The sequence below is a fragment of the Lontra canadensis genome, unplaced genomic scaffold (genome assembly GCF_010015895.1).
Source record: "Lontra canadensis isolate GAN:19392208 unplaced genomic scaffold, GSC_riverotter_1.0 scaffold5, whole genome shotgun sequence".
Taxonomy (NCBI): domain Eukaryota; kingdom Metazoa; phylum Chordata; class Mammalia; order Carnivora; family Mustelidae; genus Lontra; species Lontra canadensis.
Genome location: NW_022630999.1, coordinates 31,527,893 through 31,542,707, shown reverse-complemented (window position 1 = coordinate 31,542,707; position 14,815 = coordinate 31,527,893). Strand labels below are relative to the sequence as shown.

The following is a 14,815-nucleotide window of genomic DNA, read 5'->3' as shown; positions in this document are numbered from 1 at the left end:
GGGATCATGACCCAAGCCAAAGGCAGAGGCTTTAACCCACTAAGCCACCCAGGCACCCCCTCAAAGAAGAATTTTTTAAAAGAGCATTTCAAGCATTCACTTGCTTGGACCATATTTTTGCCTAGGCAGTAAGCATTGCATGGGCTGTCTTCGAAGAGAGAGTCGGAATACATACTTTGTAATGTTGAGTGCCAATATTTAACAGTGTCTGCCTTGGGGCCACCATCCTGGTTTCTGGAATCGCTCTGCAAGAAGACAGGTCAAAGAGAAAGTGTAAATGTGGAATTTATAAGCTAGATAATCGGTTATCATCAAAAAGGGATAAAGGGAGGAAGAAAAAAAAATGTCCGATACTTCCACTGGATTTTGATAAAATATCTTGTATGGCAGTCATTCTTCAGACCCAAAGACAACAGCTTTTGGTGGGTAAAATGTAGACTCCTTAAGGTAATTCTTGCGGTAGCAATGGTAGGAAGAATTCTAATCGCTTTGTAACCTCTCTGTAAACTTAATGAAGCACCTTTAGTTGAAGGTTTTTAAAACTGGGTCAAAGAAAGGAGAGCGGCACCCTGAACGCTGATGCTACTTTATAACAGATTGAATAAGTTGTGGCAGTAAATCCGTAGAAACCTTTGCCTAAGCACAGCAGTGAACCAACACAGCAAAAACCTTTCTGATAAATGGAGATCAATAGCAGGAAGTATCTAAAATTGGCTTTTCATCCCTAACCTCGCCACTGCACGGTGGCAATCGGAGCTCTGCATTTTGGGGGCACTCACTTAAGTCATAGGAAGTCCTAGAGAGGAAAAAATAAATGGATGCAGGAAAGAGGAGAGGGAATCCAGCAACTCTCTGGGAAGATGATTGGCCATCAGGGACATTACTCATTCCTTTTCATCTTTCATGTAATTTCTTCTGTCTGATAAACTCCAATGCTATATGCAGATGAAAAAAACATGCTTAGATGCAGCTAAGTTCTCATGTTTTACTCACACCTAAGAGTATAATAAGGTTGTCTGGGGATGTGGCAGGAGGGGATCTTTTTCCTCCAGAAGAGCTGGTCAGATGGTTTGTTCATTTGTAGGATATCTTAGATCTGTGTATGCACGCATGTGCATGTGTGAGTGAGCGTGACAGACTGAAAATTCGTCACTTTGGTTCTCTTCCAGAAAGCCATCTGAGAATCCAGAACAACATGTACCTCAGGGTAGCCCCAAGTTAGGCAGTCCTTGGGTATCTGCCTAATTCCTTCCAACAGAGGAGCAGGTTCCTGTGACACTCCTAGTCCAGTGGTGCAAGCATACTGAGGGTTCAAAGTTGATCAAACTTTTCCCATCAGTGATATTGCGGGACATGGCCGTTCTAGCACTCTCTTTGTGCTTCTGTTCCTGGCTCAATGACTCGAAGATATTTGTAGGACGCCTCTATGGTGGGAGGGGGAATGACAAGTCCCCAAGCTTGGAAGAGCTGTTGGGAAGCCCCGGAACCTAAGTGGGAAAGTCCAGCTTCCCTATAGCGCACCTGGGATGGACGCTGATTCTTTGCATTAGGGCCACAGGTCCCCAGCTGTCTGCTGAGGAACTGGTGGGGTCATACGCCACGTGGTGATTTGAATCTTGAGTTCTTAATTTGTTAATAATCTAAAGCTAAAGTTAGATTTTTATCAATTACAAAGACAAACTTTTCTTTTGCACGGATATGGTAATTTCCATAGAATACACTTTCAGTGAGTTTTCCTAATAGCAGGCTATATTCCTCAAGGTGGAGAAACACAGCACTGGGCCTTTATGCGAAGTTAAGAAATTTGCAGAAATGTAGGCCACTAAAGTTCTTTACGACACTTTTTTATTCATTGTGCAAAATACTGGCAGACAGCCTGCCTTATACCAGGCATCACTCGGGGTCCAGGGGATCTATCAATGAACGAGCAGATCAGGTTTCCTGCCCCGGTGGAACTTGTGCGTTAGTGGGACAAAGAAATAATATCAAAATAAAGCATTACATAGTAGGTTAGAAACTCCTAAGTGTCATGAAAAACATAACAAAGTAAAACAAAAATCATCAGGGTGATGGGGTTTCAGAGTGAGGGAAGGTGAGTGGGAGAAAGGGTGACTTTTACTTTTCAAAAGCGTGTTCAGGATAGGCCTCACGGAGAGGGCACATTTTCAAAATGACTTAACAGAGGTAAAATGGAACGTAGAAGGAAAGACGCAGTCACTCACTATCTTAGTCATAGATAGTTCTGGACATTTGTGTTACAGGGGTATTCGACGGTAACTTTTGGGTAGAGGGGCAGGCATTGCAGTGTGGAGAGAGCGACAAGAAGCTAGCTGGGCGGGACACTCATTTATTTACATGTGGACCCCCAGTCATGGCTACCGAAACTCAAACAGGTTGTTGACTCTAGGGGCAATTACCTTCTGGGCCAGACATCAAAATGACAAGACAAGTAAAAGAGAAAACAGGGAGAAAGGAAGCAAGTGGGAGAAGCCCGGGCTGCCAGCAGTCGGATGTTCACAGCAAGTCTAACTCACAAAGGCTATCCAGCACCAGGGACATCCTTCTACGTTCCCAAGGCCTCCAGCAGTGTATTAAATTCTTTCCTTGTCCAACATCAAGTGATGACAGAGAGTTGTCACTGTCCTGAGCAACAGGAGATGGGATGACTTAATTTCTTTTTCTTTCAGAGGCATGTCACAGGGCTGTAGGTAGATAGAAGAAAAGCACTAGATCTAGGTAAAAGAAGTCATAATTTACCACACTCTTGGAGAGACAAAGAGTAAAGCCACTGAGGGTAAAATTTATCAGATGGTGTTTTAATCGACAAAGAGCTATGTGACATTTTCTACTGGAACCAGTAGTGTAGGACGGTCGAACTCTGCTGTCGAAACATCCCTAGCTAGTCCCCAGGACAATAAAGTTCGAGTATTACTGATTTCTCATCTCTGAATATTCACCAGTAATTCAAAATGAAGAATAAGTATATGAAAAACAGGTTTTTTTTGTTTTTGTTGTTGTTGTTATTGTTTTTTAATAGGAACACAATGCTTTATTTGACACTCTAAAACTAAAGAAATCCAGTCTCTAGGTGGGGGTTCAGTAGTACTTTTGGAAACTGGCTCCTAGCTTACTATTCTTACTTACTACAGGCTCATGGCTGTAATCTCAAGCAACACATTCCACGGTCTCCTCCCAGGTCAGCCAGTCAGGAACTAGACTCCTACACTGCCAATTCATGTCCCTCCCAGGCAGAACTAAAGCTTCCGTGCACATCCAGTCTTGCCCATCACAGTGCTGTCTGCATTCCTGTTCTATCTGTCCTCGCATCCCCGTGACTCACACCTCCACAGATCTGCACCTCCCCACTTCCTCATCACTCTTCAGGTCTTGGGTACTGATGACTCTATCCTCAGGAAATTTTATGACACCATGCAAGGATCAGAAAAATCTGCAATTTTTTCCATTTACTGAACCAAAGCCCTAATGAATGTTTCTACAGGTAGGATGGGAGTCCTAATGGCTCATAAATGCTAATAAAAAGCTAACATTTAGGGGCATCTGGGTAGTTCAATTGGTTAAGCGTGTGCCTTCGGCTCAGATCATGATCCCAGGACCTTGGGATCAAGCCCTGCATCAGGCTCCCTGATGCTTCTCCCCCTCCCTCTGCTGCTCCCCCTGCTTGTGCTCTCTTATAAATTTTTAAAAATCTTAAAAAAAAAAGTGAACATTTATGGAACACTTGCCATGTGTGGGGTGTGCATGAACGTTTACTACTAAACCAGCTTATATGTGCTAAGTTCTCTGAGTGCACTGGTGTCTTTATCTTCACCATAACCTTTCAGTTAGGAAAGAGGATACTGAGACACAAAGAGGTTAAGCAACAGTAAGGGGCAGAACCAGGATTTGAACTTGTATTTTTAAGTATTACATCCTATTGCTACTATGAAAAGCATTACATATTTATAAAAGATGTACTTACACAAAGTATTAAGTTATCCATAGTAAATAAAAAAAACAAAACTTATGGTAGACAGACTTAGAGTAGGGCTATGGAGATGGAGAACCAGCAAGGCTGTAGTTTTAGCTGGAGATGTTGCTGGACTAGTCAAGGTCACAGCATGGAAGCAGATGGCACCTAACTGGGTAATGTGAGGAGAGTTTATTACGGGCTCGTTTTAAAAAGTTGTGGTCAGGGTTTGGGAAGCCAGAAGGGATGACACAATGCTCCAGGGCTAGCAAGATAGAGAAGTTGCCATTGGTAGTCCTGCAGGGGCAAGGAAAGGGAAGGACTGGAGGAATCCAGAAAGACAGAACTGTCCGGAGAAGGCAACCTGAGAAGGCATGTGTCCCTAAGACAGGCAAATAGCCAGCATCGGGCATCAGGACAAAGAGGAAGCTGGTAATCCGTGCCCTGGCCTCCTCTTCCTCTGCCCTCTGATCTCCTGCCATTGAGTAAGCCAGTGGGCAGCTAGAGGACAAGGGCACCCGTTGATGCAGCCCACATAGTCATTTTTCAGGACAGAGAGCAAGGTCTTAAAGGGTACAGGGCAATGTGAAGGACAAATGGGAAATATGTAACATGTCATTCCAATGATAAACTGGGACAATTCTCAACCTCCCTGGGACTCAATTTCTCATCATTATAATGAGACAATTGGACCACACGTAATTTACACTGCCTTCCAGCTCTGACATTTCAAGGTTTTATGAATCCACCCTCCACCTATTTCTCAAGAGATTTTCCAAATAACTTCAAAAAATAATGACTACAACAGAACCCCCACAATGCAAACTCTAGTGATATTGTGCATCATTTCTGCCCATGTGTTTTGATAAGAGCGTGAATGTAGACCACGGCTGAGGTGGGAGGGCATTCATCTTCTTTAGAAAGTAACCAACACGTTGCTAAGTGATCTAAAAAGAAGGCTGGAGAATATGAAAACTGTCTTGGAAAGGATAACAGAAAATCCCTTGCTGTCTTTCTGATACGAAGAAAGTAGTGCCATGCATACTAGGTGAACCTGGAGAGAGGTGCTTCGTATGCTTTCCTGGGAGTCTGTCATGCCTATGTTCTCATCAAGAACCAATAGACACACACGGTTGGACACTGGATGTGGATGTTGGGAGGGAGGGCCTTGGTTGGGGGTAAAAAGAGGGATAAGACTGAGAAGAGAGGATTGTATTCTCCTGAATCATTTGAGGCTTATCTAAGTAGCCTTTGAAGTTTGCCTTCGGCTCTTGTTGAGATGTTTTTGGTTCTCAAGGTCTTTGGTTGATTCCTGAGGGAGCACTAAGGTTATCTGTTGTCTGAAGAGACAGATGTCACAGGCTCTTCATGAGGGCATCTGCCCTCCTTAGCTTCTGGGGACACACGTCCTTGTTTTCAAAGGCTGAGGTAATTGATGTGCGATAATTTAAAGGACGTTGGACTCTTTTCCCTGCCTCCCCCCATCTCTACTACTCAAATAAATCTGAGTGGAACTACACCATTATAGAGTCATCCCTTTGTTTTGCCTTGACTCACAAGAGGTAATACTAACCCTTTTTCAGCTTCATTGATTTTTTTTTCTTAAATGAGAGGATACTTGTGTCATCTTGAGACCGCTAAATCTAGGAGACCGAGGATATGTACATGTTTTGTAAAAATGCGAGCTATGCTCATTTTGAACTTATTCTACTTCACAACTATTCCTGCCATGGTCTGAAGGATGAAAAGGAAGGGTGGGGGAGGAAAATGGCAAATGTATACACATATATAAAAGAACAATACGAGGGGCGCCTGGGTGGCTCAGTGGGTTAAGCCGCTGCCTTCGGCTCGGGTCATGATCTCAGGGCCCTGGGATCGAGTCCCGCGTCAGGCTCTCTGCTCAGCAGGGAGCCTGCTCCCTCTTCTCTCTCCGCCTCCCTCTCTGTCTACTTGTGATCTCTCTGTCAAATAAATAAATAAAATCTTAAAAAAAAAAAAAGAACAATACGCAAGTAAGAACCTATTCTTGTGTGGTTGTGTCTATACCACCTGTAGGCCATACATATAAGGAAACAAAAGCTTGAGATGTAGAGTGGGTTGAAATACCAACATGTTCACTTACTAGTTGATGACCTTGCACGAGTACTTTGCCATTGGTTTCTTCATTTTAAAAATGGACATCATGGCAATTTCTAATACCTAACACACAGGATGGATGTGGTAAAATGAGATCAATTCAAATACTTAGGATAAGAGAAGTAAATGCACTTCGTAAAACATACGTTACCCTAAAATGCAAGGGATTTTTAATACTCCATTTAAATTGACATGACAACAGCATGCCCTTTGAAGGCAAACGGAGCACCTGAAGATTTGTCAACAAACCTGGCCACCTGCAGCAAAGACACCAGGAGTTTCTTAAAAATCTGTTCAGCATACTAAATATCAGATACAGGTCACAGGAATAAGCCACGTTTTGAAGTTCAATTAACAGAATGAATCATTTCGCCACCCTTCCTTTTGCCTATTTTAAAAAATGTCTTAACACAGAGCCACAATCAAGGGTAAAACCGATCAGTGTGCAGAGAACTATCACAAATAGGTCTCTGAAGGGTGAAAAAATGTGACAGATGTATAGAGAGTAACTTGAAAGAGCATTTCGGCAACAGACACAAGACGCTTGACTTAACAGATGTTTACAGTTAATAAATCCCATTTTATAACTATTTCACAGAGTATTTTTCTGGTGAAATACCTGGCAGCCATCATGAGGGCAGCAGAAAAATATTTCCAATCGACAGCCTGCTGGGAAGTATTAATTACACTCAGTGACAAGGACTCACAGCCACTCTGGGCGCTGCAGAGCAAAACCAGGGTCATTGCCAAGTCCCCCACTTCTTCCTAGATACTCATTGGAAGGTCCAAGTAAATGCTCCACCGGTACTGTTGATTAGGAAAGGTCCTGGTCAAGCCCCCCCTGCATGCACCTTAGTCATCCTTACCCAGAGACACAACCTTCCCATACACAAAACTCACTTTCTGAGGTGAGGCGCTGGCAAGTCTCCATGAGAGGCGGCCTGGCTGGCATTCAGTTGTGCCGGCCGCATTGATGACCAGGAGTGGCTGGCTCACCATTGGCACAGGCTGGGCAAGGGAAGCTCTTCCTTTTGTGTTCCCCTCTAACTACAGAAAATCACCAGCAGTCCCAGCCCGACGCAGCTGAGGCCTTCTCCAGCTGCGAAGGAAGAACATAATAGGCAATAGCTGCTCTCCCCTCCTCCCTTTTTTTCTCCCTTCCCTGTAGACACACTCAGCATGAGGTTCCTGAGGAATTAGTGGCAGGAGGACGCCTCCCCCGCTGGCAGCCAAATGCCAACCGCACGTCCTGCCCATGTAATGTGTCTGACATTTCTGCATCGCTCTGGCTTAACATTGTTTGACACAGACTTTTTGAAATACCTCTTTAAAAGGTTTGTGCATATGTGCATGTGTTGTACGTGTGTACGATTTCTGTTGTTTCACAGCATCATTGCCTGTATTTATTATTATTCTTCTAAATTATTCTCTTAGTTGCTGACACATCGCTGCTTTGGCATTTCCACTTAGGCAGAAGTAATTGGTTTCAGAAGGCTGAAAACCCTTATTTGAAACCATGTGCACATTCTTGTTGATGGATGCCACAAAATGTTCAAATATCATCTTCCCTCAAGTAAAACAAGCGTTCAAATCCAGAAGGACGGAGTGTGATTGACAGCACGGCATACTTACATTTTAACTACCTGTTGTCAAGTTATTTTAAAGCACCTGTATATGAAATGGGGTCAGTGCTCCTGGTTGGTCAGTCACCTTTAGATAGATCTTATCAGGTTCGAAAGGGATTTTCTTTCCCTGTGCTGGAAAGGACTCTCCATTTCTCATTGTGTTTCCTAATGGGCAAAGGGCTGATGAAGTCAAGATCTCTGTCCAACATTCACACAAGGTGCTATTTCTGATGGAGAAAAGAATGAACAGCTATCCATTATGTTTGGAAGAAAGATCTAATTGTAGCCCTTCTACTCAGAAAGAAGAGCTTTCATTCTTGCAATGTTTTTGGACATTTTTTTCGTGATTTTATTTTTAAAGATGTCATGGCATGGCTACTAAAATGGAGTACACTGATGACATCAGGATCTCAGACCAAAAAAAAAAAAAAAAAAAAAAAAAATTTCACCCAAGAAACAATGAACCTCAATGCCAGATCATGTAGGGAAGGCAAAAGGATGCCTGGGCACAGCTACCGCAGAATGACCAACTAGGCATGTGGGTAGGAACTGTGCATGTGTTTTGCACCACCACTCATCTGCCTAGGTGAGGCACCACAAAATGCACTGCCATTGGTGGTATCTTCAAAGACCATCCTGGAAATTCAGGGCAGAAATTCATCCACAACCTCTCTGTGTGATGCCTAGAGCAATACAGCAGCACAGTTAAGCCTGCAGAATCTATAACTGGACCGAGTAGGTTCAAACCCAGCTTTGTCAGCTACTCATTGGATTTAGTCAAGTGGCTTAACCATACGGTACCTTGCTTCCTCTATCTGTGCTATGGGAACGAGTCAACCTCAAAGGACTGTTTTGAGTATTGAGGTCACATATGCAAAAATGCCTCCCCCATTGCTTTCACTGTCATTACAAGTCAGTCTCTTCCTGATGACTCCACACACAAGGAGGAATAGATTCCATTCCATTCTTGGTTAGATACTCTTGTCTGAAGTTTCATCTTTAACGCCAAGCACAAATGACACTCCCTACAATTTCAATCGATTTACCCCAGGTCTATCAGGAAAGGCAGAGCCAGAAAAGTCTCATTTCTCTTCTGCTGATAGTTCTTCACAATATTTGAGACAGCCGTAATGTGTCCTTGAGTCTTGTAAAGACCAAACCAAGCTAGTTTTAAACAACTATTCCTCATCTAGCAATGGTCAGATTTTTCTTGATCTTTATCACCTTTCTTTGCTTCATATTTGTCAGCGTCCTTAAGCTGCATCATCTCAAATGGAACAAAATTTTCTAGCTGTGTTCTAAGAATTCAAGCTTATAGGAGACAATTTCTTAGGCCAGATATGCCATTTCTTCAATCTTAGAAGCAATCAGGACATTGGAAATTTATAGTCAAATAGCCAGCCACTCATTCACTTGGCCCAAAATATGTTTTTCCAATAGAGCTCTAAAGGAGGGTTTTTTTGGGTTTGTTTGTTTTCTGACATCAGTATGAAGGAGACACTGGCTTGTGTATAGACCCATATAACTAAATACTTGTCAGTATCCTGAGGCTAAAGAACCTTCTGAAAAATCAGTTCGCAGTTCTCCAGGATGGAAATCTATATCTGGAACTAAGTTTGCAATGTACCTGAGTGATCAGTCAGCTTAACTCTCTTATTTTTCCAAAGACACTCAGAGAGCTTCAGTGACTTCCCTAAGCCCACAAAAAGATGGAGCTGAGAGTCGAACCAATGTGAAATCATGGGCTAGAGCCCGCCTAATACCTCTCTACATGGCCAACAAGCATTTTCTTTCTCATGATGTCAATATAACCCGGACTATTTCTCTTCAAAAGAGATTCACCAGTGGCCCTCGATAGCTTTTGCATCACAATCAGAGCAGTTGAAGGGTCATCCTATTAAAACTGAGCCATATGTAGGTATGGACAGTCATAAAGTCTTATATTTGTGTTTCAGAATGGTGCATCAAGAAGGGGCCCCAAGAGCTGTAGGAGAACCATGCATATGTCTTTCTAATTGCAACCCATTCTAGATTTCTCAGGATAAAGTCATCCCGTCTTTGTTCATTTGCACAGACATTAGTGTGCGCCTCTACATCCCAGCTGTTGACTCAGCAGCAGTGTGTTCTCCAAAAAGAGAACTTTATCTCTAAGCCCTTCCTGATTAGACTGAGAGATGACCTGGAGCAAGAAATGAGGATTTCACTTATTTTTTCCTAAAAAGAGATTAATAACAAACAAACAAACAATGATTTCTATCTTGCCTGGCAGAGAATGTGAAACAGAATATAACATGCTTGTGCATTTGTGGCTTTAAAGAAACAAAACCAGAAAAGGTAGAAATGCTATTTTTATAATATTTTCTCATCCTGAAACCAGTTGTAACTAAAAAATAACAACTAGCGGGCACAAACCAAAGTAAGACAAATCTCAGGTCACTCGAGACTTTGGATCCTGCTCAACATGTAAGAAGATATTTCCCTGTTTCTGCTAAGGGTGACCTCTTCCTCTTCTCACTTGATCTTGCAGAATTCCACGACACATCACATATGGCACTGTAATAGTCCTGGGTACAAATGTCTGCTCCCTTACCAGACTGCAAGCTTCCGAGGGGCAAAGACAAACCATCATGTTGTTTTCTATCATCATGGCATTTTGCCCAATTCAACAAATTACTGTTGATTCTCTCAATATCACTCTTGCTTCTCTAATCCCTCATCTGCATGGCAGGTAAAATGATCTTTTAAAAACAAATCTGATTCTTATATCCCCTTCTTAAAAATCCTTCACTGGCTTCCATTTTTCTGAGGATAGAGTTTATACCCCTTTCAGGACCAGGTTCCTGGTCCAGGAACCCTCCTAGGATCTGTTCCCTGTCCACTTCTCAGTGTTCCACTCCTCTCTCCTGCTCCCTCCTTCTGCCCCAGCAACTCTGTCCTCCTTCCAGGTCCTGAAACATGCGATTTTCCTTCCCAGTTCACATATACAACTTCTCTCCCTCCCTCCCCCCAATCCCTTCCTCTGGTAACCTTCTAGAAATCAGTTCACTTCTTTAGGGAAGCCTTTCCTCATATCATATTCAAGTTAAGTTTTCCTGATGATACGTGCTGTTGTCCTAGCCTATAAATTTTCTCCGAGACCTTCTGAAGGCGTATTTCCTGATACGCTAGTGAAATAGGATATAATTGTATCAGAAAATATTATATCTCAAGTTCTTAGGAACATTCTAAGGAGCTGTATCATGAAAGGAGGAATTGTATCTCCCCCCTGAAAAGAAAGTACCAGTGCAGACATATTTTGGGGCGGGGGAGGGAGTCAGAATCTCCCATAATATTTAATCAGCCACCCACACCATTTTTACTTTAAAAAAAAAAAAAAAAGCCTCCAGGCTGTTTAATGAGTTTAATATTTTAAGAAGCTCCCAAAGGTCTAGAGAGAGAATGAAAGTGTAGGTGATTTACTATTGTTACAGTCTATTTTCAAGGTTTCAATTGGCCATTTCGGATAAACTGCCTCTATGGCTTATCAATCATCCCAGCAGCCACATACCACACTTGGACTCCTCCCCTTTATATTCAGGCTCAAAACTTCGGAAAAAGGCCAGGTCAAAAGAAAAGGACCACTGCAGGATCACAAAGCCAACATTCTCATCCTAAATTCTTTAGCACATCAAGTTCAAGGAGAAACACGGCGGCTCTGAGAATTGAGTACCCTGAGTGTGGGTGGCCCAGGAGCCCACAACATTCTAACTCACATGTGTATCTCAACACCAACGGAAGCACCCAAGAGCATAGGACTAAATCGTCATGGGGTGGGAGCAGGGGAAGAAGGATGGAAAATTGTATTCACTGAGCATCTGTTCTGGCCACTTCCTCTGCTAGTGGCTTGATACCCAGTTTACCATTCAATTCTACTTGTCGCTTGGCTCTCTTTTTCCTTTGTTAGAATTCTCCAGGTAGGCTAATAACTTTCCTCCTGAATAATGAACCAACACTGCAATTAGCCCCTGTATGCCTTTTCAGCTTAAAAAATAATTTCCATTATTTTTGACAAAGTCTAATACACCCGATCAAAGCAAAGGAGAGATTATTATAATGTTGACTTCATCTGAATGGCAATGTAGTAGGGATCAAGCCAGTTCTAGATCTCAAATTCCTCCCCAAATTTCTTTCCTCAAAAAAGGCGGGGGGGGGGGGTGTCTCCTTATTGATTAATATACATAGTGCAGAGATTTGGAGTAAAAAACAAAACAAAACACTCATTCAAAAACACAGACATCAAATGTGAGTGTGCAGTCATTGGCTGATTTAACTGTGCTTCTCCTCTTCTCAAGCTGACCTGGGAGATGTTGGTCACAAGACTCAGCACAGGATTCCTGGAAACACTCAGCCCACAGAAGCACCCTCTTTCCCTTGAACTTTTACTTCCTTAAGTTCATCTTCTTCTTGTTATTATTATGAACATCTTTTTCCCTAACCTCCTCAAGTGTAAGTCTTCTAGAGCAAGACTCAAGTCTTATTTATCACTTTATTTCCATTGGTTCTTCATGTAACACCTTCTACAGTGTTTGTCCTAAATAACTTGTTTTCACTTTTGTCTCAGTTTCTCTACTGTTCCCAGTAAAAGTGATACTCAATTATTCCAATAGAGATGGAATGAAATCAATATCATTGCTTGGTTCCTTTTAAAAAATGAAGATACATAGATAAACATGTGAATTGTTCTTTTTTAAATGAAAATCCAGAAGCCCTTACAGATGGAGAAATTTCTTTACACATCAACACCTTGAATGTAGGTCAGTAAAACTTAGTGGAATTATAAAAGCTTTTCAACATGTATCATAAAATAATTTAACCTCAGTGTGGGGTAGGGAGAATTTTATATACCCTTTTTATGAGAGAAGAGAATTAAAGAAAAACAGGAGACCAATGGGAATTATTTTTGTTAATGACTACAGTCAATTGGGAGAAAAATGAACAACTAATTTTTCTGTAGGAAATACTACAGGGTAGCAATTTTTCAAAAAGCCAGTTTGATAAGATGTGAAGATTATGAAAGGTAAAACTAGACTTTCATCCTAGAATCTTTAAGTAAAAATGATCCTGTAACTAAAGGCTTCTGACAACTGGAAAGTACTGAGAATTAGAAAAGCTTCATAAGGAATTGTGGAAAGGACTGAAAATATATAGAAAGGAGCTGAAATAAAAGCAGTCTCACTGAAGATTATAAAAAGCAGAGACAAGGACAGGAACATACACTCATTAAAAGAAATTTCAGAACTGGGGTTACCTGTTGTTTTGCTAATTCATGAAATAATTGAAAATAAAAGGCATAGGATACTGTTGATATTGAAGGCCAAATCGATGGCAAGTAACCAAAAAGCACTTTCAGCTTTAGTACCCTCAGTTGAAAGGAAGGGTATTTTTCTTACCCCACAGAGAAGTCATCCCCAGGCTCCCATGATGAAATGACTCAGAAAAGGCCCAACAGATGTTACTAAAATTTGGCAAAAGGATTCACATTTCAGCTGGGTATAAGCTTGAGGTATTACAACCCAGGGGCATATCTTTAAGAGAGTCATAGGAGCACATAAATAGATTCTTAGAATAGAAATGGCTCTTTCAGCATAGGTTAATGGAAGATGTGTTATCACTAAGTTGGGCAGGAAAAATGGAGAATTGATACATTAGGTTACCCATGCTTGATAGAGAAATTGCCAATCTTTATAGAAGATTTGCAGAATATTTAAAAAAGATACAGAAGGAAGGGTTTTACGTTTTTGAATGTATCTTTCTTTCCATCTCTCCTGCCAGCCTCATATTCGGAGTCACTGGGATATATCACATGCCCCCTGCTAATGCTTCCTGTACACAGTGGCTTGAGATCTTGTGTTCGGACTTTTTGTTTTCCTTGGTAAGGTTTTGGTTTGATGCGGATCTGGGCATGAGACCACTGCCTCCTGCCCCTGACAGATGTATCAAACTCCTCCAGACATCCTCTTTTTTGTAGCTCTTTCCACAGCCTCGATGACTTCTGTATTTGTTTGTTATCTGCTGTCTTGGTCCGCTTTGGCTGCCATGATACCATACACTGGGGGGCTTCAATAACCGACATTCATTTCTCACCATTCTGGAGGCTTGAAGTCTGAGGTCAGGGTGCCAGCATAGTCGTGTTCTAAGGAAGACCCTTTTCCTGCTTGGTAGATGAACACCTTCCCACTGTGTCCTCATGTGGTGGGGAGAGCGTGGAGGTCTGGTCTCAGTGCACTAATCCCATTGTGGGATCTCCATACTCATCACCTCATCCAAACCTAATGACTTCCCAAAGACCTCACCTTCAAATACCATTGCATTGGGGATTAGGGCTTCAACATATGGATTTCAGGGGACAGAAATTTTTAGCAGAGAGCATTCATCTTATCCCCAAGTGTGTGAGCTCTAGGAGGTCAGGGAACTCTATTTTGCTCCCCATTGAGGCTGCATGTTTTGCACTCTGTACCTGGAACACTGTAGGTCTTCATCAAGATTTAGGAGACGTATGTATGTATTTCTGGAGAAAATGACATTACCCAGTTCCTACCTGGGAAACATGAAAAATAAACTGCCTTAAACAATGTTAACATTTTTATGTTTCCACAGAATATCTTCTCTGTAGCTCCTACATTGTGTAGAGTCCGGCTCTCTATAATAGTAATTTAGCTCCACAGTGTCCACATAACTTGAAAAGGAAAGAGGCAGGTGCCATGTGAATTCTAAGTGGCCTGGGTATTAGCACAAGTTTTTAAATAATCAAAGTTCTCAGGACATTTGTAGCCGGTGCTATGTAATTGAGATGTGCACATGCGTATGAATCTTGTCTTTCCATTGCACTGCCCTCAGGGGACCACGGTTGTTTGCATCCTTACAGTGCCTACCCTGGTGCTAAGCATAAGGCAGATAATTAATACATTTGCACTGACCTAGGTATCAATGTGAAAATTGGGTCGGAAGTGACCTCTGGGGCTGCTGTAATTTAGAAGAGAATATTTCTACATGAAAGAATCCTAGGGCAGATCAGCAAACCTCAAATCCATTTAAAGTGGCCACACTG

General features: G+C 42.0%; 1 protein-coding gene across 13 annotated transcripts in view; it reads right to left on the bottom strand.

Moving 5' to 3' along the window:
• TENM2 (teneurin transmembrane protein 2) overlaps positions 1 to 14,815 on the bottom strand; it is a 1,216,596-nt gene that overhangs the window by 477,967 nt on the left and 723,814 nt on the right. Inside the window, exon 1 of one of the 13 annotated variants that reach the window (XM_032851756.1) lies at positions 7,004 to 7,085. The exons of the other annotated variants lie outside the window; for them this stretch is intronic. Coding sequence (XP_032707647.1) covers positions 7,004 to 7,055 — 52 coding nt within the window. The 5' untranslated portion in view covers positions 7,056 to 7,085. Of the gene's footprint in view, positions 1 to 7,003; positions 7,086 to 14,815 lie in introns of those variants that run through there. 13 annotated transcript variants of the gene reach the window in all.